Here is a 25119-nt window from a genome sequence, read left to right on the forward strand (position 1 = left end):
CAAGTGTCAGCCAATTTGGCCAGACCAGAAGACTTGGCTGCACACTGAACACCTCGGCCTCATTGCCGCCGCACACCAGGAATAATCCTGCGGACAAAGTGGCTGCCCAACTGAGCTTTTCCTCACCAGGACACGTGGTAGAATAAGGTCAGTAGATTCTCGCCTCGAATTAGCTGGTGCTGGCTCAAGCTGGGACCTACATCAGAGGATTCCCTGTGCTTGAGCCTCTCATTGCAATGGCTGGCAGGCTGGTTGTTTCTCCAACCCTCTGCATGGATAGGACTGGTGCTGGAGGAGGCTGCCCGAAGTCAGCGACTCTTCTGCTCTGGGCACTGGGAAGACTGGTTTTCCACATGGCAATGTGGGTGCCAAAGCAGCCTGCAGCCTTGGCCTGACTTCCACTACATGTGGGCCTCATGGAGAGGGCTGCAGGCAATGGGACAGGGGTCCGAGCTGTGGCTGGAGGCCTCACCACACACTGTGCAGGGAACAGCTGCTCTCTTGTGTAAATCTTCTAGTGGGTTAGCAGGTTGGAGGTCAGAGTATAGAGTCTCATGAGATTTTTGCTTCTCGTTTGTGTGAGTGCTTTGGGAATGATCAAAGCGTGCTCCAGGCCCTGCCCCTTCCGTAGTCCGTGCCCTTGTGGGGTGTCCTGCCTGTGTGGGGCCTCTAGTGCTGGATGGTGTGAACCATTCTTCACAGAAGGTTTTAGGACAGACAGACAGGGAGTGGGAGACAGGTCTGGAGCTGGAAGCTGTTCCTCTGCAGGGGAGGAAAGTGCTCCTGCTTTATTTGTAGGAAGGTAATTGTGATTCTATGTGTAAGCCTCTGTTTTCTCTAAGCTCGTACTACTTGCAATTCCCCAGATTCTTGTTCTCATTTCAGGAGAATGGAAGGTGCCATCTTTCCTCCTAAACCAGTTTCTTCATTTGTCTGAGAAGGCAACGAGAAAACAATCTTGGCCTCTGCATCACTCACACAGCGAGAATTTGGCTCATCAATTGTCAAGAACCCTACCAAAATACTTTCAGCAGCAAGGGTAAAAAACGGGGATAAGAATTGTCTTTCCAGAATCACTTTTCCCTTGATTCAAAGCTGCACCAAGGGCAGTGTTTCTTAGGTTTCCTTCTACAAGCTTCTGTTCAAGCCAGGACTGGAGAGTGCTCAGCTCCCTTAAAGGCCAGAAGTTTCTCTGCTTCTCCTGAACTTCACCCCCCTCACCTGGAAGTAAGTCCCATAGGATCCCTGCCGCTCTGGGAGAAAATCCAGGAACCAGGGACTCAGGCTCTCACTTCGGGGAAAGGTGGAAGGGATAGGCAAGTAATAGAAAAGAAAGCAGCCTCCTCTGCGGGAGGATCCGCCAACCGGCCCCTTTAGCACCAAGAACCTGTGCGAGAAAGGAAGTATGCGGGAGACCGGGGGAGGAAGGTTGTCCCTCTCCAGATCCCTTGGCTTTCTTCAGGGAGATAAGACATAATGAAAGGTAAATGGGGGCGGGAAAAGTTCTGAAAACACCAGCGGGACCACTGTAAGGGAGACGCCGGGAACCTCCCTCTCAACCTTCCCGCAGGCCTTTCTGACCGCTGGGTAGGTGGGACAGGCCCGTCCCCCCCCCCCCAGCCAATCAGAAAGGCGCCTCGCGTTCCCTAGCGACCAGTAACGCCTAGCAGTTGGTGTTGGGGGAGGAAGCGGGACGACGAGAGGACGAGCTCCCCGGCCAATCGCTGTACTCTCTGGGAGGTAGGGGCGGTGCCTCCGGAAACCGGAGGAGGAGCTGTTTCCTTGGCAACGATCCTAGCCCTCCCAGCGGGGGTAGGGTGGAGATTAGGAGGAGCGGAGAGGGAGGGGGCCAGGAGGAGTAGGGGGTGGGCGCGCCAGTGAGGAGGAGTAGAGTTCGGGTTGGGGGGAGGGGTGGTGGGAGTCCCAGATTCAGGAGCTCAAGGCTGGGGGGTACGTCCAGGTTCCCGAGGCGCGGCCGGGGCTGACCCCAAGGCCCGGGAGGGGAGGGGAGCTAGACGCCGCCCCCGCTGGCGCCGGGAAGCGTCGCTCCTTCTTGCTGACCTTGGTCTCGCTTGTCGCCTCGCCCTTGGCCACAGGCACTGACGGACGCAGGGCCCGGGTGACGGATACATAGGCTCCTGGACGGACCGAGACCTAGGACAGAGCACACTAACCACCCCAGCCTTTCCCGCTGGCTCCAGGGCTCTTCGTCATCCCCCACCCTCAAAGCCGGGGCCATCCAGCCCAGGGTTAATGCCAACGAGTTTCCACCTCCAGCCACTCCTAGAGAGGCCGTGGCGCGAGCCAGCGGGGGAAACTGGCCTCGGACGGACACTTCCTGTGCGGGGGGGGGAAGGGGAGAGGGGGTCGGACAGCCGCAGCCCAGCCGGGGCTGGGGGGCCAGACGGCGGGGTCGCGGGCGGGGAGCGGCACTCGGGGGCGGCAGGGCGAGTCGTGAAGACCCTCACCACCGAGGCCACGACGCACGAGGGCCTTGGAGGGCCCCAGGGCAAGGCGAGACCTTGGGGGTGGGGGCGGGGCCGCGGGTAGGGGAGGGGCCCGGCCGGCCAGAGAGGCCCAGGGTCAAGACGTCCGGCCTCAGGGGCCGGGGCTGGGCAGCCGGGTCCCCTGGGCGGCGCTGAGCAGGCGAGCGGCGAGGGCCCGGGTCTCAGGGGACTCAGGCCTGATAGCAGGATCGTCCGCCATCGCCGCCGCCGCCGCACTGGGAGCCGGCGGGGATGGAACGGGAAGCGTCGCCGTGGGGCCTCGAGCCCGGGGATGTGCAAAGCCCCGACGAACTGGGGAGCCCCGAAGGGTCCCTCAAAGGTGAGGGAGGAAGCGCCTTTCCGACGAGCGTGCCTGGGAGCGGGAGCGGGAGAGGGGGCTGTGGGCCGTCGGGGCGGGGGAGAGAGGGGGGCTTGGACACCTGGGACTTGGAGGAAGCGGGGGCGGGGACTGGACGTCCTGGGCCCGTGGAGGGGGAGGTGGGAATTTCAGCACCTGCTCAAGGGCCAGCGACCCTGCTGGAGGACGAGGGAGACGTTTGTGGCAACTAGTGGTGGGACCAAATGACCTTCCAGGCCCCACACTATCTGGATTTTCTGTAATTCTCTGATCCTGCAGGCAACGTGAGTGAGAATGAGGAAGAAGAAATGTCTCAACAAGAAGGCAGTGGGGACTATGAGGTCGAAGAGATACCCTTTGGGCTTGAACCCCAGAGCCCTGGGTTTGAGCCACAAAGCCCTGAGTTTGAACCCCAGAGCCCCAGGTTTGAGCCCGAAAGCCCAGGTTTTGGGTCCCGAAGCCCTGGGTTTGTGCCCCCGAGCCCTGAATTTGCACCCAGAAGCCCTGAATCGGGTTCTCAGAGCCCTGAGTTTGAAACCCAAAGTCCTAGGTATGAGCCCCAAAGCCCTGGGTATGACCCCAAAAGCCCTGGATATGAACCCCGGAGCCCTGGGTATGAACCCAAGAGCCCTGGGTTTGAACCCCAGAGCCCCGGGTATGAATCCCAGAGCCCGGGATTTGAGCCCCAGAATCCCGAGTTCAAAACCCAAAGCCCTGAATTTGAAGCTCAAAGTTCCGAATTCAAGGAAGGTGCAGAGGTGCTTCTGAATCCCGAGGAAAAGAACCCCTTGAGCATCCCCTTGGGAGTCCACCCCTTGGACTCCTTCACCCAGGGGTTTGGGGAGCAGCCCACAGGGGGCCTACCCCTAGGGCCACCTTTTGAGATGCCCACAGGGACCCTGCTGGCCACACCACAGTTTGAGATGCTCCAGAATCCCCTAGGCCTGACGGGGTCCCTGCGGGGCCCAGGCCGGCGAGGTGGCCGGGCCAGGGGTGGGCAGGGCCCTCGGCCCAATATCTGCGGCATCTGCGGGAAGAGCTTCGGGCGGGGCTCCACCCTGATCCAACACCAGCGCATCCATACGGGTGAGAAGCCCTATAAATGTGAGGTCTGTAGCAAGGCCTTCTCCCAGAGCTCCGACCTCATCAAACACCAGCGCACCCACACGGGCGAGCGGCCCTACAAGTGTCCCCGTTGTGGCAAGGCCTTCGCCGACAGCTCTTACCTGCTTCGCCACCAGCGCACCCACTCTGGTCAGAAGCCCTACAAGTGCCCGCACTGTGGCAAGGCCTTCGGCGACAGCTCCTACCTCCTGCGGCACCAGCGCACCCACAGCCACGAGCGGCCCTACAGCTGCCCTGAGTGCGGCAAGTGCTACAGCCAGAACTCTTCCCTGCGTAGTCACCAGAGGGTGCACACGGGCCAAAGGCCCTTCAGCTGTGGCATCTGCGGCAAGAGCTTCTCCCAGCGCTCTGCTCTCATCCCCCACGCCCGCAGCCACGCCCGCGAGAAGCCCTTCAAGTGCCCGGAGTGCGGCAAGCGCTTTGGCCAGAGCTCAGTGCTGGCCATCCATGCCCGCACCCACCTGCCGGGCCGCACCTACAGCTGCCCCGACTGCGGCAAGACCTTCAACCGCTCCTCCACGCTGATTCAGCACCAGCGTTCCCACACAGGCGAGCGGCCCTACAGGTGCGCCGTGTGCGGCAAGGGCTTTTGCCGCTCCTCCACGCTGCTCCAGCATCACCGGGTCCACAGCGGGGAGCGGCCCTACAAGTGCGATGACTGTGGAAAGGCCTTCTCCCAGAGCTCCGACCTCATCCGCCACCAGCGGACCCACGCAGCAGGCCGCCGCTGACCTGGGGTCCTGCCTGGGGTGGGGTGGGGAGGTGGTGGGCTGAAGAGAAGGGGCCGGGGAGCTAGAGAAATCTTTAGAGGGAATAGTGGAAATGCTGGGGGAGGATGGAGGAGCTGAGGGCCAGGGTGGAGGAAGGTACGTGCCCTGGAGACTTCTGGCAAATGGGCTCTGAGGAGGGGTTGGAGAGAGGCCAAGCAGGCAGTGGGAGGTTCTGGGAGAAATCCAGAAAAGAGGTCAGCAGAGATCTGGCCTTTGGCAGCAGCATGGCCCTTGGTAGGTGCCTGGCTTGGCAAAACGCTAGGTGGGGGTGGGAGGGGAGGGGGGAGGGTTACTTAATTAGAGTGGGGTAGCTTAGATTGGTAGCTACTGAGACCCTCATTGAGTCAGGAAGGGGTGAGGGTCGGTGGAGTGGGGAGTGGGGCCCTGGGTGGGGGCTCCGGCCTCAGTGCAAACCCCAGCCTCCCTTGTCTTCCTCAGGCTTTGGAGCCCCTGAATTTGAGTTCAATAAAAACCTTTATGTGATAAAAGAGACTTGTCCTTAAAATGTGTACATGGGCAGTGGGAGACACTCAATGATAACTCCACAGAGCTGGTGAAGCCATAGGGACCTGTCTGGGAAGTGCTTTTATGTTCCAAGTTTCCCTGGGATCTTAAAATCTGATGCTCGGGAGACACGGCCTGTCCACACATCCCTGAGTTTTGTCTCCTGCTTTGAAGCCGACACAAACACAGAGGGAGGTCAGTGTAGGAGGTGTGAGAAAGCCTTTGACTTTGTGGGTTATCCCTTTTACCAAACACGGAGGGTGTGTCCTTGGTCCAGAGAACAGACCCCGTTCGCATAGCCAGGCATAGAGCCTGTGCTCCATCGCTTTGGCTCCCAGCACCTAGCTGTGCCGTCCTCCTCTCGCCCCCCAGCCAGAACCTCTAGTCCTCCCGTCATGCAGATTCTGAATGACCAGAACTACAGAGAGTGTCTGGAGTCCCGGCCCCACCTGTAGGGGGCACACAGGGGACCCCGTGAGAGGATCAGAGGACTCCAGCTTTTAAGACCCACCTACCAGGTTGGGCCTGATTTTCCACACCTTTGCCTCTTTTAGGACCCCTGGGCCTATTGGTATCACCCTGCTCCCACCCCACCTTTATCCTAATTTTCTTTCCTATATGAGCCTTATCCCTCCTAATACGTGGCCCTCAAGAAGGAACAGAGTTGGAACCTGCAGTGAATCTGTGGGATCCTGGGGTGTGGCCTGCCTTGACCTTGGCTGAGTAGGACAGGCCACACCTTGCGGAATCACCCAGCTGCCAGGAACATCTTGAGATGAATGCCTACAAGGGTCCAACGGCCCTGCAAAGATTTTTTCGTTCCATTTCAGGGATAACTGACCTGCTTAAAGTCACTCCGTGGACAGAAGGCAGGTGAGACGTTCTGACCACATCTGCCTGGCTCCGTCAGTCCCAGCGACTCAGCCACACAGGCAGAGGCGAATCAGGGCTCTACAAGGGCTCTTGGGCCTCAAATCTTCGAGTCACCCCCAGGCCCACACCCATCCTCAGGGCCTTATAACTTGCCAAGAGCAAATAACTTCTCTAAGTTTGTTTGTTTCTTTCTTTCTTTTTAAAGTTTTATTTATTTATTTGTCAGAGATCACAAGAAGACAGAGAGGCAGGTAGAGAGAGAGGGGGAAGCAGGCTCCCTGCTGAGCAGAGAGCCCAATGTGGGGCTTGATCCCAGGACCCTGGGATCATGACCTGAGCCGAAGGCAGAGGCTTTAACCCACTGATCCACCCAGGCACCCCTCTAAGGATGTTTCTATCCAGCCTCTTATGTTCCGCAAGCTCTGAAAGGAGCCTTAGAAATCACATAGTTTGGGGCGCCCGGGTGGCTCTGTCAGTTAAGGGTCTGCCTTTTGCTTAGGTCATGATCTCAGGGTCCTGGGATCAAGTCCTGCATCAGGCTCTCTGCTCAGCGGGGAGTCTGCTTCTCCCTCTGCCTGCCACTCCCCCTGCTTGTGTGCTCTCACTCTAATAAATAAAATCCTGAAAAAAACAAACCACGCAGTGCAACACAGTTTGGTTGTGTTTCTTTTTTTTAAAGATTTTATTTATTTATTTGACAGAGAGAGAGATCACAAGCAGGCAGAGAGGCAGGCAGACAGAGAGGGAGAAGAAGGCTCCCTGCTGAGCAGAGAGCCCCACTCGGGGCTCAATCCCAGGACCCTGAGATCATGGCCTGAACCGAAGGCAGAGGTTTAAACCACCGAGCCACCCAGACACCCTGTGTTTGGTGTTGTTGTTTTTTTTCTTAAGTTCTAATTATTTTTGGAAGTAGAACATTATTTTTCAAGTAAAATATCTTGGTCTTTTAAAGATCTGTGTAAACTTTATGCACATTCTTGTATAGGTACCCTACTGCATGTAATTTCAAATATTAAAATACTCCACATTTAATATAGTTCATGTATGGAACTACAAATATTAAATAGAAAAGCATTTGACTACCGACATATTACATTTACTTTAACATTTATTTCAATTATACAATTTAATTTTCATAGTTTAGAGGTAATTTTTTTTCCCAGTTCCCAAACTTGTTTGAAGGCCACTGAAAGCCGGGTTGCTTCATTGATGAAGTTGCCTGTCTGCTACTTACGAACCTTGGTATTTAAAGCAGGTTGAGTTGCAGGGTGTGAGTGGGTTGGGGGGGTGGTGCTCAGCTGCTCAGCTTCTCAGCTGACACACCCCTCTTCCACATAACAGCTCCTGAGGTCCTCCAGATCCCAGGTGGAGCAAGCCCAAGAAGGGCATGCATCTTTCTCAAGGTCATGGTGAAGAACCAGTGCCAGGTCATTTGACTTGCAGTCTGATATGCAGCTTTGACAACACTGTCCTGCCCAACTAAACTATTTTTTTCGAAAAATTAATAAATAAAATAAATATATAAATAATAATAAATAAATGAATGAAAAATAAATAGTTTTATTTGTCAGAGAGAGATAGAGATTTCACAAACAGAGGGAGCGGCAGGCAGAGGGAGAAGCAGGCATCCCAATGAGCAAGGAGTCCGATGCCAGGCTCAATCCCAGGACCCTGAACCGAAGGCAGATGCTCAACCAACTGAGCCACCTAGACATACCCACAATAAACCACTTCTAGTCCTCACCTTTATCAAGCACAGGTGTGCTTCCAAAAGTTCTAGACCTTTCGTAAGTGTTACATCATGTTCAGGACAGTTCTGAGCAATATACAATTATTATTCCCATTTTACAGATAAAGAAACAAGTCCCAGGGAGGGCAAGTGACAGCCGCACAGGGCACAGCTTTGAAGCAGCAGAACCTGGACTCCAACCGGCTGACTAGTTTTGACTGTTTCCCAGCATACTAAGGTGTTCCTTTTCCACTTTGTGCCACGGGGACAGTGTTTTCTAGAGGCTACATGGCCTGTGAGAACATATGTCATCTTTCTGACTGTTTGTGGGTCATGTGGGTTTGGGTGCCCATATGTTTTATATTTTTCTCCATTTTAATTTCGAATTGGATAAACACCAAGAGGTATAACCCATATAAACAAAAACTCTGGAGATCTTTAATTTTTCAGAGTATAAAGGGGTCCTAAACCCAAAAGGCCACCAAATCAAACACTTATTTGGACATCTTCTTTGTTACCAACCCTGGTGAGGGGCCAGTGTTGGTAACACGAGTGAGCAAAGACTGAATCCTGCCTTCTAGAACCTCCCAGTCTCGAGAGAGGAGCCCACACAGTCAGTGTCCTGTGTTCTGATGGGGTATAAAGTGAAGATGAAATGGGTCATTTTGTCTAGGAGCCAAGGGGATGAGAAAAGCTTGGAAGTGCTTTGAAGTAGGAAGATTTTAAAGGATAGAAGGGGTTGGTGGAACTGGACAGGCTGGAAAGGGGAACAGCATTTGCAAAGACACAGGCGGGGAAGGACACATAGATACTTGAGGATGGGGGCTGTTAAGCCAGTCGGGATATAGACTCCTGGGCAGGACGAGGGCAGGTCTGTTCCTGAAATGAACCTCCCAGGTTTTCTGTGTTATTTTGCTCCCATGCCTGATGAAAATATTCACGCTTTGTGTGTGTGTCACAGAGCATCACTGATGTGAGAGGACCGTCCCAACCCCTCTCCAACCTGCTCTCTTGCTTTACCCTCTTCACAACCTCCTCGACACCTGGAATCACATTCCTACCTTTTCACTCTGCTTTCCCACTGGGGTGATGCTTCCTAGGGGCAGGGACTTGTCTGTCATATTCATTACCGTGCCCTTGGGACACAGAACAGGCCCCGACACAGATCTCTCAAGAAATATTGCATGAATCCATAGGCGCCAACAGAATTCAGAAACCTACAGATAACTGCGTACTTTTAGCATTTCTGTGACATTCCTGACCTTTAGAACATTCTTTCCCCTTCTGTCTGGGAAAACGGGCCTCACTTTTTCGTTCCTGAGGTCTTCCTTAATGAGCCAGCCCCATGGTTCCCTGGGTGCTGGACCAGAAGGGGTTGATGAGGTTGAAGAGGCCAGCAGGCTTTGAAATACTGTTCTGGGCCTCGTGTGCCAGGCTTCAGAACGTTTGTTTACTCCCCTGTAGGCAGAAGGCAGCCATCAAAGGTCACTGCTTGGGAGGCCATAGGTTGCTGCTCAGCGTCCAATGCTGGACCCAGAGAGCTGGGCTGAGAATTCCCCCATTTCTACCCCTAAAACCACCCCCTTCCCGAGGATCCTACTGACCACAAGAGGGCAGCAGTGAGGAGCAGGACCCCACCACCTCCTCAAGGTGGGGGCCTCAGGATCAAGCCCCACCAATTGTTATTGTTGTTTTTAAAAAGACCAGGAAGGGTGTGTTCTCACACCGTAATGAGTCGTCAGTGCCTCCTGCAGACCAGTCTCTGAGCGTTGTCAGAACAAGAAGAGAAAGAAAAAAAAAAAGAGGAAAAAAAGAGCCGTTTGGGTCCCACTTAGAGAAAAGGTTGAGAAGGAAATGTTCATTTCCTTGAGCCAGGCTGAAATGGGGCACCAGCATAAAAACATCACAAAATTGGATGGATTTTCACATTTATTGGGTAAACACAGGCAAGCACTGTGCTTGGTGCCGGGAGCCGGATGGACAGACTCTGCCTGCGCCTTGAGCTCATAGCCTCCCAGTGGTGGTCGCGATGGGTCATGAGGCATCCGGGGTGGGGGTGGGGGGTTGGAGCAAGGGGACAGGAGCCCGGGGAAGACCGAGTGGGGGGAGATGTCACGAGCTCACCCAAACGTTTTCTCAGTCCTCTCACAGGCACCCTCACTAGGTCGCTGAAATTGTGGCAGCCGCCTATGGTGTCTGTCTCTGTGACATCTCCAAGGTGAACATGACCGGTAGGGTCCTTACCCCCATGGAGTCCATGGCTGGATTTGAGAGGGGAACATGAAGTAGCAAACCTGAGCTGCGCTATGAGGGAGAGTGCAGGCCAAGGGAAGCTTGTGTAATAGGGGAAAGCAGAAGCCCCTTGAGGGGTGGGGGGGAGGGGGCTGCCCTGAGGCCATTCTCCCCTGAGAGCCTGAAGGCTGACTGAGAGCCAGGAAAAGGGCTAGGGAGGAATGTTCCAGGCAGAAGGAGCAGTCTGGGTGAAGGCAAGTGAGACAGGAAGGAGCTTGGCTCCTGAGGACAGCAGGTATAACTGGAGCTCAGGAAGGGAGGCGGGGAGTCTCCGGAGGAGGCCAGGAAGGCAACCCTGGCATGTTTGGGATATTCTGCAGGTTCTGGAAGACATGGTAAGGAAGCCGGTGTCTAGCCCCAGAGCCAGGGGTTTGTAGAAGCACTGTAGTGACACGGATCAGGTTTGCTCTCTGGCAGCAGACGGAAAGCTGACTGGAGTCCCGGCAGGAAACTGAAGGTTCTGGGAGTCGGAGGCCTCTGGGGACATCCAAGAGCAGGTGGGTGTGAGGGCCGTGTCGCTAGGTCCTGAGGTGACATTTCTTCCAGATTTAGATCAGATATCCTCTTCCGGGGGAGGGTATTAAGAAGGACCGGGGGAAGACAGAGCCAGCTGCTCAGGACAAGGCCTGCCCTCTGTGGCCTGCCCGACCATCGCTCATGGACCCTGACCAGGAGCCTGCAGAGCAGGCAGCCAGGAGCGAGCTCTGTGTTCAAGACAGCGACACCGAGGCCTGGGTGGGGGCAGTGACTGACTTCCCCGAAGACACACAGCAAGACACAGGTCGAGGCAGAGGGACCCTAGGCTTCCCGAGTCCAGTCCTGGGCGCTCTGCGTCGGGCCTGGGCCTCAGTCTTTGCCACCTCCATCCTGGGCTTCCTCCTCGTGGAGGGGCTCCAAGCAGCCCGGGTCCCCAGCCTCTTCCATGGACTCTGGCTGGTCAGAGGCTTCTCTAGGGATTCCGTTGGAAGCTTCCGCAGTAGCCTCCATCTTCTCCTTCAGGTCCCGTTTGAAGAAGCCAAACTGCAGGAAGACAAAACCGGAGTGAGCACAAAGTCCATGGAACACTCTGGACCTGTTGGCCTCGGCAAAACATGAAAGGGCCCCTCATGGTCGTGAGTCATGCGTGGTACCCACTCCAGGGCTGGGGCGAGGCGTCTGCCACACCGGCTTCCTGGCAACATGCCAAAAAGCTGAACGCTCAACAGTTCATTCTTCAGGCTCGTCAAAGTGCCCTGGACCAATATTTGGGGTGGGCGGGTTGACAATATCCAGTAACACTAACAGCAAGGGCCTGCGCTCCCGTAGTGCTTAGTGCAGGCCCCGTACTCTCTGTTGAAAGCTTAGAACATACATATTCTTCTTTTTTCCCCAAAACATGTATGTTCTTTGGCTCAGCCATTCCAGATCCAGCAACTAATTCTAAAGAGCTTTTGGACGAGTGTGCAAATATGTGGGATTCAAGAGCCTTTGTCGGTCACTGTTTAAAATAGGTAGATATTAGGGGCGCCTGCCTGGCTCAGTCCATTAAGTGTCTGGCTTGGGGCATGATCCCGGGGTCGTGGGGTGGAGCCCCAAGTCAGGGTGGGGGGTGTCCCTGCTCAGCGGGTGTCTGCTTCTCCCTCTCCCTCTGCCCCCTGCTTGTGTTCTCCCTCACCCAGCTCGCTCTCAAGTAAATAAATGAATGATCTTTAAAAAAATAGGTAGAAATTACGAATAATCTAAATGTTGATCAGCGGGGATCTCATTAAAGAAAAGGCGGGGCATCCAGACAGCGGCAAACCAGTGCAGGTCACAGAGCAGGAGGCGGACGCGACCGTGCTCGCGGAGAGACAGCAACATAGAGTACTCGGCGGGAAACCCAAGCTCCCCAGCAGTTTATACGGCATCCTTCCATTTACGTTTTCTTTCCTTTCTTTTTTTTCTTGTTTAGGTTTTATTTATTTATTTGAGACAGAAAGAGAGAGCATAAGCAGGGGGAGCAGTAGCAGAGAGAGAGGGAGAAGCAGACTCCCCGCTGAGCATGGAGTCCGATGAGGGGCTCGATCCCAGGACCCTGGGATCATGACTTGAGCCGGAGACAGATGTTTAACCAACTGGGCCAGCCAGGCGTCCCCCTTTTATGTTTTCTACCTATATACACAGATGCTGACTTTTTCCCTCTGTCTCTCTCATGCTCACACATATACACATATTTAAACAAAATTAGAACCTGGAAGAACAGAAACCAAATGGTTGTTAATAACGACCCTGGGGGAATGCAACAAGAAGAAACTGATTTTCTGCGCTTTTCTGGAGGATTTGAGGGTTTCATATGGAACATCTGTCCTCTGGCATTCTTCATCTGGCAACTCCTTCAAATCCCAACTCAAATGCTTCCTCTCCTGGGAGGCCTTCCCGGACTCTCCCAGCCTAAGTGAGGTTCCAACATACAGGCCTTATCATGTGTGCGCCTGTCTCTGCCATTAGACTGTGAGTCCCCCAAAGGCAGGGACCATGTCTGTGGTATGTCTGTGTCCCAGGGCCTAGCCCTTGAGTCGTGGGCGCCCCCTCCTTCCCTAGGTACCCAGTCTTGGTTCTGCCAGCACCTGGTAGAGGGATGGGGGGAGGTCTTGCTTGCTCTTGAGGCCTCATGAACCTTATCTGTAGAAGGAGGGAGTGGGCCGAGGCCGCCTGGATCTTTAACGGTCTTGGATCTTCACAGTCTCTGCCCTGACTCCTGCAAAACCCCTTTCCCCAGCCTGGCTGTCTAAGGCAGGCCCGCGGCTCCCAGAAGCTCCCACCTTATAGAGGACAGCGAAAATCACCAGCAGCACCAAGAGCCCTCCGATGCCGCTCAGCACGTAGACGTAGAGCATTTCCTTCTCATAGACGATGTCCACCTTCATGAGGACCTGCAGGCGGACAGCTGGGGGCGTAAGAAGGCTCTCCCATCTCTGACATGCTTGTGAATGGCTAGGTCTTCGCGGCTCTGGTCGGGACGGCTGCCCCACACTGCCAGGCTGGCCTGGATGCCTCCCTCCAGGGAACCCCCCACCCCCACCCCACCCCATGCAGCTCCCGGAGCCGCGGGCAGACATGCACATGACCCAGCGGAAGCCCTGATGTGGCTGCCTCGAGGCCAGGATGAAATGTCAGAATCTCGGCCCAGCATGCCAAAGCTTCCAGAACCTGGCTGAGGCTTACCTAATGAGCGGCAGCTTCCCTTCCCCTGCTCCGAGCTTCCTGCTCTGCAAACTGCCTTGCCACCCTCTCGCCTGGGCGGCCTGAGCCCCCATGCTCGCTGCTCATTCTGCTTCGAGTGCTTTCCTGTCACGCTCCCAGTGGGCACAGGGTGGGTACCCTTTGCTCAGCTGCCATCACACCGATCTCTGCCTGACACATCTCTTCAGACGGGTGACCTCATAGCCTGACTGCCTGCCCACCGGTGGTGACGGGGAGCCCAGGGCACCGCCCTCCTTGGCCCTCGCCAAGACCAACCGCTCTGACTGCCTAGAAGCTCTTTCTTCTGGGACCAGCCGGGCGGTGGGCCGGGGGCCCTCTGGCTTCTGGCTGTAGCTCCTCCAGCTCCGCCCCCCAGGGCTCTGCAGAGCCCTCCACCAACCTCCATTTCTGTTCCCAGGGCTTCTGAGAAGCCAGAGCCCTACCTGGGCCAGGGAGGCGTTGCTGCCGTAGAGGTGGAAATGCTTGCTGCTGTTGAAGGAGACGGAGAGGAAGCTGCAGAGGCTGAACATGGAGGGAGCCTGTGGAGGGGAGTGGGAGACATCAGGCCGGGGAAAACAAGGACCAGAACCTGCTGACTTCTGCACCCCACCTTGACTCAGGGGGAGAAGCCGAGAAGAACAGGCCCTGATGGGGAGCACCACGGCTACTGAGTTCTCCACTGGAGCATCCTAAGGGGCCAGGCCCCACTGCTGGAAGGAAATTTTCCCTGCAAAGAACCCAGAAGAACCACCCGTAGGCCCGGGAAAACCGCCTGGCAAATGTCAAGCAAATCACGGATGTCTCTCATCGGCTGCTATGAAAGGATCAGGGCTTTGCATCCGGGTCATAAAGAAAAACGTAGGAAGCCCATCTGGTGGGGAGCCTGCTGCTTGTCCCTCAAGCGCCCCCGACCCACTGCCCCTGTTGCCAGCAGCTGCTAACCTTGATTTCCCCCACCAGCTCCACAGTCCCGGTCACTTGGACGAGGATCTCCTCCTTGAAGTCAAGTGGACAGTGGAACTTGGCTCTGGGCGAACAAGGCTGCCGAGAAGGAAGAGAGTGGGGGTCAGAGAGGCCTGTCTTCCCACCCGCACTCTGCCGCCACCCCCCCAACTTCTGAGCCCATGGGCCCGGACCTCAGCCTCGCTGGGCAGCCTCTCCAGATCCTCACGATAGCAGGTCACAGGAGGGTCCTAGAAATGATGAGAAGGGGTCCTCGCTTAGTCCAGAGCAGAGAGGGAGGACACTGGCCTCTTAAGGCCAGAACGTGGCCTCCCTCTCCATTCCTCAGTTCCGGGGCTTCCCAGTTCACTCCCACTGGCTCTTGGCAGGTTCAGAAATCACTGAGCCCAACAGGACGCATCCATCCTCACTCCCCTCCCACACGTCTGTACCCCCTTATGAGCTCACTCCCACCAACCCGGGTATCCCTCCTTCCCCTGAGCCCTGGCCACTTACCATCTGCACATTCCACTCGTGTGTGATGGGCCCCTCACTGTGAGGCCCCGGCACCCCAACCACGGCCTCCAGGGCGGGCACATTGTGGTCGTAGACAGAGGGCTGAATTCTCACCTAGGACAGAGGACATGGGACGACAGAGCCCTAAATGCCGGCTGCGCCTCCAGAGGCAACGCTCACCGGCTGAGGTCCAAGGGCCTGCTCTTTGCCAGGCGGTGGGCAAGGACAGCTCATCCTCGGAGCTTGCCCCTCTGGGCTACATGTGCCTCTCTGCCTTCTCCGAGGGCAAACATTTGAGACAATCGGCTGACTCCCCAAGGAGAGGGCAGCACCCACCCCCCTCCCCCCGCATGTTCCCATAGCGCTCTGCGTCCCCAGCAGGACATGGGTCTGTCTGTCCAGGGGCTGCATGCTCTGTGAGGGCAGCAGCTGCGGCTCCTTTTGCCGGCGACTCTCTGCTGCCTGACGCACTATTTGGCACACAGCGGGCCTCCAGAAAAGTCGATGTTCAAATGTGTGAAAGAAAGAAGGAAGGGCATTTAACAAGCACAGATGCGAAAATTGTCTGCACAATGCAGGTTGGCAAGGACTTGCTTTGGTGAAGGCATTGAACTGATTTAAGAAACAAGGCCTGAGTGCCTTTTAGATGAGAGGGCCAGCTTGTGCGAGGGCTAGAAGATCCAGAAGCCGGGAAGGAGTCACTCAGAAGCAGCACCACAGAACGGCTCAGGGAGGCCGAGCAGGGAATCTCAGAGCCAGTCTGAAAGGTTCTACCATGGGTCACTTGACAAACATTTGCGGACGCTTGAAAAATATCAGGTCCATTAAAGTAAAAAGGCCTATGTCAGAGGTGGCCTTTGAATTTAACTGTAGAAGACTGAGAGGAGTGGAACCAACGAAGATGGGGGGAGGCCCCCAGGAAGCGAAAATGCAGTGAGTCAGGACAGCATCAGGCGAGTGAGACACGGGGGGAGATTGGGGGCCTGGGACAGAGAGGTCGGACACATGTCTGGAAAGGAAGCTTGAGGTGAGATTGTGTGCCCAGAAGGCCTAAGGCCAGAAATCAGGGGACCCTCAACTAGGCAATGGTGAGTCACGAAAGTTAGCTGAGGAGGGCAGGCTCCGGGGGGCTCCCTCACAGCAGGCCCAGGACAGAAAGAAGTGGGGACAGCAGGCCGAAGTCCAAGCCGGAAGCCTAGAGAAGTCCAAGCCGGAAGCAGCAAGAAGATGAGGGGCCCACGTCTGAGCGCTCGTGGGGGCCAAGAAGACAAGAGACCACGGACTAGAAGTTGAGGCAGGGGCCACGCATGGAGGAAGGATAAACTCATCCAGACTTGGAAGTTTTACTTGAGGAAAAGGATGGTTTTGAGCCCCCCTGAGGTGGTATTGGCTTAGGGGAAAGTGACACACTTGTTTTAAAACACGCTGAGACAAAGCCTTAGGAGGAAAAATCGAACTCCTAGGTATATATACCCAAAAGAAAGAAAACCTGTCAACACCGAAGTTTGGGCAGGAACATTCAAGCAGACGGTCTATAAAAGCCCGAAAGTGGAAACCACCGAGATGTCCACCAGTGGACGCGCAGACAAATCTAGCACGGCCCACCTCACAGTGGAATACTATCTGGCAAGAAAAAAGAGCATAGCACGGGCCTGGGTACAGCGTGGATGACCCCGAAAACATCCTGGGAACCCACAGAAACCCGTCACAAAAGACCCGGTACCGTAGGATTCCTCCCCTACGTGAAGGTTCTTTCTGGAATCATGAAAATCTTCTAAAATTAGATTGTGGTGATGGTCGTACAATTTTGCAAATATAAGAGACACTGAAGTGCACACAATTTTTTTTTAAAAGATTTTATCTACTTATTTGAAAGAGAGATAAAGAGAGCGCAGGCCGGGAGACGGGCAGAGGGAGACGGGAGGGACAAGCAGACTCCCCACTGAGCAGGGGACCCCAGACCCTGAGATCAGGACCTGAACTGAAGTCAGACTCTTAAGGGACTGAGTCACCCAGGTGCCCCAGATCCGTACGCTTTAAAAGCAGGTAAATCAGGGGCGTCTGGGTGGCTCAGTCAATGAAGCCTCTGCCTTCCTCCTCAGGTAATGATCTCAAGGTCCTAGGATCGAGCCCTGCATCCAGCTCCCTGCTCAGCAGGGCATCTTCTTCTCCCTCTCCCTCTGCCCCCCCCATTTGTGTGGTTTCTCTCTCTCTGAAATAAATAAATAAAATCTTTTTTAAAAAAGAAGGTAAATCATATGGACTGTGACTTGTATCTCATTCTATCATGACAAAAAAAAAAAAAAAGATGTTCGAAGACATCCTGGTGGAGAGCAGTGACAGGCTGAGGGGGACAGAGGAGCCAGAGGGTTACAGTGTGGACTTGGGAGCTGCAGGGGACTCAGACTGCGGGGTGGGCAGTGGTGCGAGCGTGCAGGCCCCCGTGGTGGTCGCCGAATGCTGCATCTAGGCGCGGGCAGCGCTGTCATCCCTGTGTCACAGAGGGGATGGCTGAGGTTCAGGGAGACTGGCTTGTTTGATTATCATCCCCATTTTACTGACTGAAAAACTGATGCTCAGCAAGGCTAAGCAAACCGCCCAAGGCCACACAGCTTGAAATGGCAGAGCTTCAAAAAGCTTTCAGTTCTGGCTGAAGCTTATGTGTTCTAACCGGACAGGGGAGGAGGAGAGGGAGGAAAGGCAGGAAGAGGACCCCCGCTCTCACTGGACTACCCAGCCTGTCGAGGTTACAAGAGACCCCAGGTGACCTCCCTGTGGCAAAAAAAAAAAAAAAAAAAGCCTAACAGGAGAACTTATGGCAAGAGGGAGAGATCACCAGTGTCCCACGCTGAGCTGGGTTTAGTTAAAACAGAGATCATTAGGGCCTTTAGCAGGAGTGGCCAAGCGGTGGGCCAGGCAGCCAAAGGCAGAGCTTGAGATGCTGGAGGGTGCTGAGGAGGCTGGAAGCAGCTGGCCAGGCTGACTTGCGAGAGAGAGAGAGAGAGAGAGAGAGAGAGAGAGAGAGAGACAGAAATAGGGTGTGTGTGTGGAGGGGGGAGTGCAAAGGGTTTGCGTCGGTTCCCGGAGGAGTGGGGCAAGGAGGGAAGCAGGCTTCCACAGTCGCTGGGGAATCTGCAGGCAGCGCCCAACACCTGCCCCAGCCATTAACCACCACCACTTCCCAGGCACTGGGCCACGCACCCCACGTGGAGTAAGTAAGCCACTTCACCCTCACGACCGACCCCTGCAAGTTCTTCCAAACGCGGTGTGTCACAGCAGGGAACCGAGGCATGGACAGTTAAGCCCTTGGCCCAGGATCACACAGATATCGAAGGGTAGAGTTGGGGTTTGGATCCACACCTGCCCAAATCTTCCCCACTGTTCTGCTGGTAGAAGGACTAGACTGCCAACCTCCTTGGGGAGCCCGGAGGCATCCCAGTGAACAGCACTAGAAACCAAGCCTAGTGGCCATTCTCTGTGCAAATGGGCACCTGACTCCCAAGGGGGAGGTCATCGTATCCAAGTGAGAGGGCTCCTGCCTCTGTTCTAAAGGGGCTAACTGGCTGGGGTCCCTTTCTCGCTGGGCTCCAGCCCCAGTCTGCCCTGACGCCAGGGCGGCCTTGGGCAAAGAGAGTTTCTCTGTGGGGCCTCAGTTTCTTCCACAGGAAAACTGAGAGTGTCTTTGGGGGAGTCAGTACCTACTTCTGTCTCAGAGGTTACCTCTAAAAAAGCCTTAGACCCCTCGAGGTTTACACCCAGGGGCTGGCCTCCCTCTTCTTCCTTCCCATAATGAAGATTGCTATTATGGCCCCGAGCATATGGCATTGAGAAGTGACAGATCATTAACTCCGAGGCTAAACACATGAATTCTGGTGTTTCAGTAACTGCCGGAATCTGACCTTTCCCCTTTAGTGCTGTGTCACCTGGCAAGTCGCTTGACCTCTCTGTGCTGTGCATGTCTCATCTGTACGCTGGGAATGGCTACGCCTCTGCCTTCTGGGGCTCTCACAGGTTGGGGGGAGAATCACCAGTGGGAGGGGGTGTTACACAGGTAAAGCGCCAGGCACAGAACTTTGGTTGGGTGAGGGGGTCAGGGTCCCTGACTTACGTAACTGCTGCCCCAGCGACTAGCCAAGTACTCGGACTAGAGCAGTGGCTCATTAAACGTGTGCATGAAAATCTAGGTTCTCTCTCACCCACAGACGAAGTATCCGTTGCTGGAGAAAGGGGCTGGGGAAAGTCAGCAGAAGCTGTGAGGTGCTCTAGGAAGGATCGCGGGGTGAGGTGGAGGCCGCTGGATTCGCCGAGGACAGGGCTGCGTCTCCACAGCCTCGGTCCTCAGGATGGGGCTGAAAATTGTGTGACCCCCAAGGGCCTTGTCACACGGAGGCTCATACCTGGTAGAAGTGGTTGACAGAGTGGCTCCTGGGACCCTTGGGAGTGAAGCTGACATACAGTGTGGAGTTTTCCTTGCTGCGGAGAGAGGGAAGAGCAGAGGTAGAAAGGGAAGACAAGGACCGGCTCTCCAGCAGAGCAGGGACCGGGGGCCAGGGGAAGCCTCCGAGGGACCTCCCCAGGGATCATGCAGGCATGCTTTCGTGTTACCCAGCGCTCTGCTCTTTCCCTCTGGAAAGTAAGGCTCACGGAAGGGGTCCGTCGGCTGCCCCGCATCCTGCCGTGGGGGCCAGGGCTGGAACCCAGGCGGCTGTGCATTGGAGCTATGTGCTCCCCACCACACAAGGTCCCCCCTGCCCCATGAGGATCTCCACTGTCCTCTGGGTCCTTTATCTCCTGCACAACAGCACCAGCCTCTAGCTTCCTATCCATCTCATCCTTCCAATGACCTTCCTAATGTCACTGTCTGATCCTGCCATCTACCTACTCGGAATCCGCCGATGGCCCCCTGCTGCCCGCAAGGGTCAGGCCCACGGCACTCCCCGCTGCACACCCCACACCCATTGTCCCCTGTGCCTGCACACTCCCTGTTCCCCAACCCCCCCCCCCCCCACTATCTGCTGCCTCCTTTCGCCTATGCTCTTCTCTCTCGAGACAATGTCTTTCCTCTTCCCTGGCCCTTATCTGAGCCTCTTCATTCTCCAGACCCCAGTTCAAGCCCCTGCGTCTCCGTGAATCCATCTCTCTTCCAAGTCAAATCACCAAAGCCACCTCTCCTGGCTCTAGTTTCATACCACACTTCAGACAATATCATTGTGTTTGGCATTTGCGTTCAAAAGTACCAGAGACCTTGGCTCAGTCACTGTCCCTGTCCTCCTCTCCCTGAGCCAACTGGAGAAAGCTACTCTGCTTTTTGGGCTTCATCCCCTTTTCTGTAAATGAGAAAATCCAACTGGTGATCCCCATGGGTCCTTCCTGCCGTAACCTTGTGAGACTCTTTTATTCTGTGTACACGTGACCTTGGCTTCTCCTACCTGACTAGGAGCTCTCTCTTGGCAAGAGCCATTGTGAAGAGTTTCTCCTTCTCCCTTCCAGTGCCCCAGCCCCCAGGAAGGAGCTGCATCTGGCATGGGGTTTAGGGGTCATTTACACCCAAATTCGGACACCAGCAGCCGTGCCGCTTAGCTGTACGCCTCTGGGGGAGGTTCCCCCTTCTCTGAGCCTGCCTGTTCCCCAGTAACGGTAACGGTAACGTGGAGGGAGGCACAGCTGCCCCACAAGGGGCTGATAAGGTCAACCCTCCATGTGCTTTATCCTCCATCAGCAAACCACTGATTTCAGAACTCTTAAAGGGCCTCTGCTCTTCTGGGTGTTGAAAACTCTTGGGTTTGTGGCTGGAAGCAATTCTGATTACCCCCGGAGGGCCCGAGGAAAGGAGGAGGCTCTGAAGGAGAGCCCCGGGAGGCAAGGCTGAGCTCCAGGTGGGAGGCAGAGGTGCGAGGAAAGGGTGGCGGGCTGCTCAGCCCTCAACTTACTCCTCAGTGAGGATGTTGATGGGGTACAGAATGGGGATGCTGGTGGTGGCCAAGTTGTTCTCCAAGACTTTTGAGTCCTCATTGTCACTGCGCAGGGGCAAGGCAGAGGGTAGTGTTAGGAGAAGCACGTGGCCAGGACCGTGTGGCCGTCTGCAAGCCGGGTCAGCGGGGCCCATGGAGGCCTGCCTGGGGACCTGCTCACCAGCTCACATTGGCGTGCAGCTCGACAAAGTCCCCCCAGGAGCTGTTCAGCAGCGTATGAAACAGCACTTGGATGGCAATCTGGAAGGGGAGAAGAGGGGAATGAGGAAGGAGGCATCTCAGGGCGCCCAAGCCCAGCTGCCGTGAGACCAAGGACCACTGTTACTCAGCCCCATAAACAGGTGTTTCATCCCCATTTTACAGATGAGGATACAAAGCTCCAAACAGTTAAGTGGTGCATAAGGTCACAAAATGAATAAGCCAACCCCAGGTTTGTCTGATTCCAAAGTCCAAGCTGTCACATTCCCTTTGGGGTAGGATGTGGGAGGAAGGGCTTCTTTACCCGTTACCTACTCCCTTCCCTCCCCACCTCAGCCGGGGCCCCTCAGAGGCTTGGCTCTTCGGAGCTTAAGACACTCACCAAACTGCCTGCTTTAAAGATGGGAGAGCTCACATTGCAAGAAAGGATCCTGGTCAGAAGCTTGGATACCTCAGGGAGCTCCTCACAGCTCACGGGTATGTGAGTGTGGGGCTGGGGGGTGAGAAGAGAAGGAACAGACTTCTTAGTGGGCAAGGCCAATGTTCCGGGAGGCCACCAACCCTCAGGGCCCACACCCCCCTGCTCTGTCCCTGCGGGGGCACATTCTCGGGGGTGGGGGTGGGGCAGACAATCAGGGGCATAGCCAGAGGCTTCATTCAAAGATGTTCACTGCAGTGCTGTGTATTACTGTGAAAATCCAGAAGTGATCAAACAGTTCAAAGGGCTAGGAATGGTTCGGCGCCAGGCGAGGACGCAGTGAGATCTACATGGTCAGCAACTGTTTTAAAAATGAGCTCGTGGGGCGCCTGGGTGGCTCAGTGGGTTAAGCCTCTGCCTTCGGCTCAGGTCGTGATCCTAGGGTCCTGGGATCGAGTCCCACATCAGGCTCCCTGCTTGGCAGGAAGCCTGCTTCTCCCTCTCCCACGCCGCTTCCTTGTGTTCCCTTTCTGGCTGTTTCTCTCTGTCAAATAAGTAAAATCTTAAAAAAAAAAAAAATGAGCTTGAGTCCTGATCCTGGGCTAAGCAGCACAGAACCATTCATCTTCATCATCATCTGTGAGGATAGATCTCAGTCTCAAATTGGGGAGGGAATTGGATAAGGAGACAGAGGCTTGGGGAAGTCAGGTGACTTCTCCAGGTCCTGCCTCTGGGTCACCTGGCAGGGATCTGGTAGGAATGGGAACAGGGGTCTGTCTGACTCTAGATCTCCAGTTTTTCATCACTCTCCTGGATGCCCCGTGAGGAAGGGTTTAATGCTGCTGGATGAGAATAATTCAGATGTCCGCAGACAAATGACTGGATAAACAAAATGGGGTCTATCCATACAATGGATATATTATTCAGCCTTAAAAAAGGAAGCAAATTCGCCCAAGCCACCTCACAAGCCCCACACTGATTGGAGAAGACAGACACAAGAGGACAATATCATATGATTCCAATTCTGGGAAAAATCTAGAGCAGGCAAATTCATAGAGATAGAAAGTAGATGAGAGATGACCGGGGGCTGAGGTAGTTATCACTTTTAATGGATGGAAAGTTTCTGTTTGAGACAATGGAAAAATTCCACAGACAGATGCCGGTGGCACAACACTGGAAATGTTCTCAATGCCACCGAATTGTGTGCTTGAAGAGGGTTAAAATGGTAAATTTTCTATTATGTATATTTTACCACAATAACCATTTGTTTTAAAAACAAGGAGGAAAAATAACCAAATGAGAACAAAATGCCAATCAGTTAAAACAGGTATAGAATGAACGAAGATGCAATGTAATTTACATGCACATGCATAGACACATAGCAGGATAAACACCAAAACCTTAAAAGCAGTAACTGCTGGTTTTAAGAATATGGGGCGAGAGTTTTCTTTAAGCTTCTCTGGAATTTCCAACTTTCTGGGGTGATCTGGGCTAATAATTAACAGAGTAAAAGTTGTATTTAAAACAACCTAGGCCACTCCGCAGAAACACGTTGGTCACCTTTCAGAGGGAGGGAGCCGGAGCTCACGAAATCTGTGTCACAGTCTCCACTCCATGGGACCCTCTCACTAGCCCCCAGCCTCAAGGGTGGCGGGATCCGTGGCCCACGGAAGGAAGGGGTGGCCATGGGGCTGAGAACCCGGATGTGGACCTAAGGCTTCAGCACGCCAGTTGCTGCCCACACCTTCAGGCTGTCCTGTCTGCCCCGAGGGGAGCAGAAGCTGTGGGGACAAGGGTGGCCTCAGGCAGGCCATGCCCTGGCGCTCACCTTGCACATTTCCACTTTGCGGAAGGATAGTCCCTGCGGGAAGCTCAGGTTGAGGCGGACCCAGTACGCGTCTTCTTCTAAGTTACTCAGGGTCAGCGACACGGAGAGGCTGGCAGAGGGGGTCAAACGCAGGACTCCGGATCTGTGGGCAAGACCCGGCAAAAGTCACAAGGGCCCAGGTGTAGGAAGCAGGCTCAGAGGTGGGGGCTGTCAGAACTGAGGGATCGGCCAGGTGAGAAGAAATAAATACACCGAAATCAGCCCCTGTGTACAGGCTTTGAGGGATTCGACCTCATCTGATCCTGACAGGAGGGTCCATGGGACTGGAATTTCTCAGAGGGGGAAACTCTGGCTCGCAGGACACATGGAGTGAGTACAGATGTGCGTGTTCTGACTCGAAGCCCCCTGTTCTCTCCCACACCCGGGAGCTGCCTCAGGGAAACACCAAGTGGGACAGAAGGGCCCACGGGATTAGAGGCCTCACCCTGGAGAGAACGACAGCCCCAGGTCTGCCTCACACTTCTTGTCCTCTCCGCAGTTCTTCTCAAAAGGGATCTGAAAGGCCAAGGAGACAGACTAGGAGGCCCAGGCCCCAGAAGCATGAGGGACGGACCCTGGCCTCTCCAGCTGCCCCCTTCCCCCTTACCTCCTTGGTCTCTGCGTGTAGTGAGGGCCTCAGGATGGGCTGTACGTTCTTGCCCTGCTGAGCACAGAATGGTGGGGGGGGCCAGGAAACAAGACGGTTAAGTTGAGGCACCGGAACTCTCGAAGGAGGGCTGAGGAGCTCAGAGCTTGGGGCTCGGCTGGGCCGGCTTGGGGGGCCCCTCAGGAGCTCCAGGCAGCACCTCACCCTCCTGACTCGGCCCCAAGGCCACCTGTGCCGCTCCTTAAGGGAGGCCAAAGCTCAGGGTGTCCACTGGACAGGAGAACCTGGCCTTGACAAAGGAGCTCCAAGTCTCCTCCCAGCCCATCTCCTTCCTCGGACTCACCCGCCTGTGACTAGCTTTCACTGTGGTCCTCCACAAACCCCAGCCCCACCCACCCAGAGCAGCTCTCCTTCTCTCCCCAGATCAAGGCCAGTTTTCCCAACATTTCCGGGGTTTCTGCTCCAGGCCAGGCCCTGTGCTGAGCGCTGGGTGCACACCAGAGAACAAAAGAAACACACAGCCCGTGCTCCAGTCTGGGGGGAGAAATGACCAGCATCTTCGAGAGTTTGATGGGACAGTATGGGGTATATTCGGAGCCTGTAGAAGGGAATCCTATCCTCCACCTGGGGATCAGGGAGGCTTCCTGAAGGAATGGATCTCAACTGAATTCTAAACGATGAGCAGGAGAGAGCCTGGCGAAGAGAATGGAGAGGGAGGAAGAAAGGACACAAGGCAGGCGAGATGGCATCTGTGTGAGCAGCAAGAAGATGCTCAGACCCCCTGCAGAGCTCATGTGGGGGAGGGGACGCAGTGGTGGGGGGGCAAGAGTCCGCAGCAGGGTCCAGGTTCCCCTGGGCCCTGAAGCCACATTAGGCAGTTAGGACTTTATCCTGAGGGTAATGGCGTCATAGAAGTGTCCTGTGAGTTATTAGCTGAATGTTCTAGAAAGGCTCCAACCTTCTCCACTTCCAGGCCACCTGCCAAACAACATCCAGACCCTTCCCCGCAGAGCAGGGTTTCTGGGGCCTCTGCTGACTGCTCCCACCCACCCTCAACACGGATTCCTGCCACTCACTAGACCACCAAGTGGACATCCAGGGTCTCTGTCTTGCTCAGTTGTCCTTCTCCCAGAAGCTAAGTCCACCTCCTCATTTCCCTTGAATGTACCATCATAGCTTTCCTTATGCTCTTCCTTTTGCCTCTCCTCAATCCACCTACGCAAAGTCGACTCATTCTGCAAGACCCAGAACCAGAGCCACT

At 55.2% G+C, this 25119-nt stretch overlaps 2 protein-coding genes across 3 annotated transcripts in view; one reads left to right on the forward strand and one right to left on the reverse strand.

Moving 5' to 3' along the window:
• Positions 1-1913: 1913 nt before the first annotated feature.
• On the forward strand, positions 1914-5227 carry ZNF768 (zinc finger protein 768). Its single transcript, XM_045994189.1, has 2 exons — positions 1914-2826; positions 3124-5227. Exons 1-2 carry the CDS (start codon positions 2739-2741, stop codon positions 4698-4700), a joined length of 1665 nt encoding a protein of 554 aa, XP_045850145.1. The 5' UTR covers positions 1914-2738; the 3' UTR covers positions 4701-5227.
• Positions 5228-9761: 4534 nt separating this feature from the next.
• Positions 9762-25119, reverse strand: part of ITGAL (integrin subunit alpha L) — a 38112-nt gene continuing 22754 nt past the window's right edge. Inside the window, exons 19-31 of one of the 2 annotated variants that reach the window (XM_045993816.1) lie at positions 23859-23912; positions 23697-23767; positions 23213-23354; positions 21349-21459; positions 20929-21008; positions 20727-20813; positions 19194-19269; positions 14797-14910; positions 14475-14531; positions 14281-14379; positions 13782-13877; positions 12918-13028; positions 9762-11157 (exon numbers count right to left, since the gene is read on the reverse strand). In XM_045993816.1, coding sequence (XP_045849772.1) covers positions 10984-11157; positions 12918-13028; positions 13782-13877; positions 14281-14379; positions 14475-14531; positions 14797-14910; positions 19194-19269; positions 20727-20813; positions 20929-21008; positions 21349-21459; positions 23213-23354; positions 23697-23767; positions 23859-23912 — 1272 coding nt within the window. In that variant the 3' untranslated portion in view covers positions 9762-10983. Of the gene's footprint in view, positions 11158-12917; positions 13029-13781; positions 13878-14280; positions 14380-14474; positions 14532-14796; positions 14911-19193; positions 19270-20726; positions 20814-20928; positions 21009-21348; positions 21460-23212; positions 23355-23696; positions 23768-23858; positions 23916-25119 lie in introns of both variants that reach the window. The other variant, XM_045993815.1, reaches the window with a different exon arrangement.

Source organism: Meles meles, chromosome 21, assembly GCF_922984935.1.
Source record: "Meles meles chromosome 21, mMelMel3.1 paternal haplotype, whole genome shotgun sequence".
In the NCBI taxonomy this organism is placed as follows: Eukaryota; Metazoa; Chordata; class Mammalia; order Carnivora; family Mustelidae; genus Meles; species Meles meles.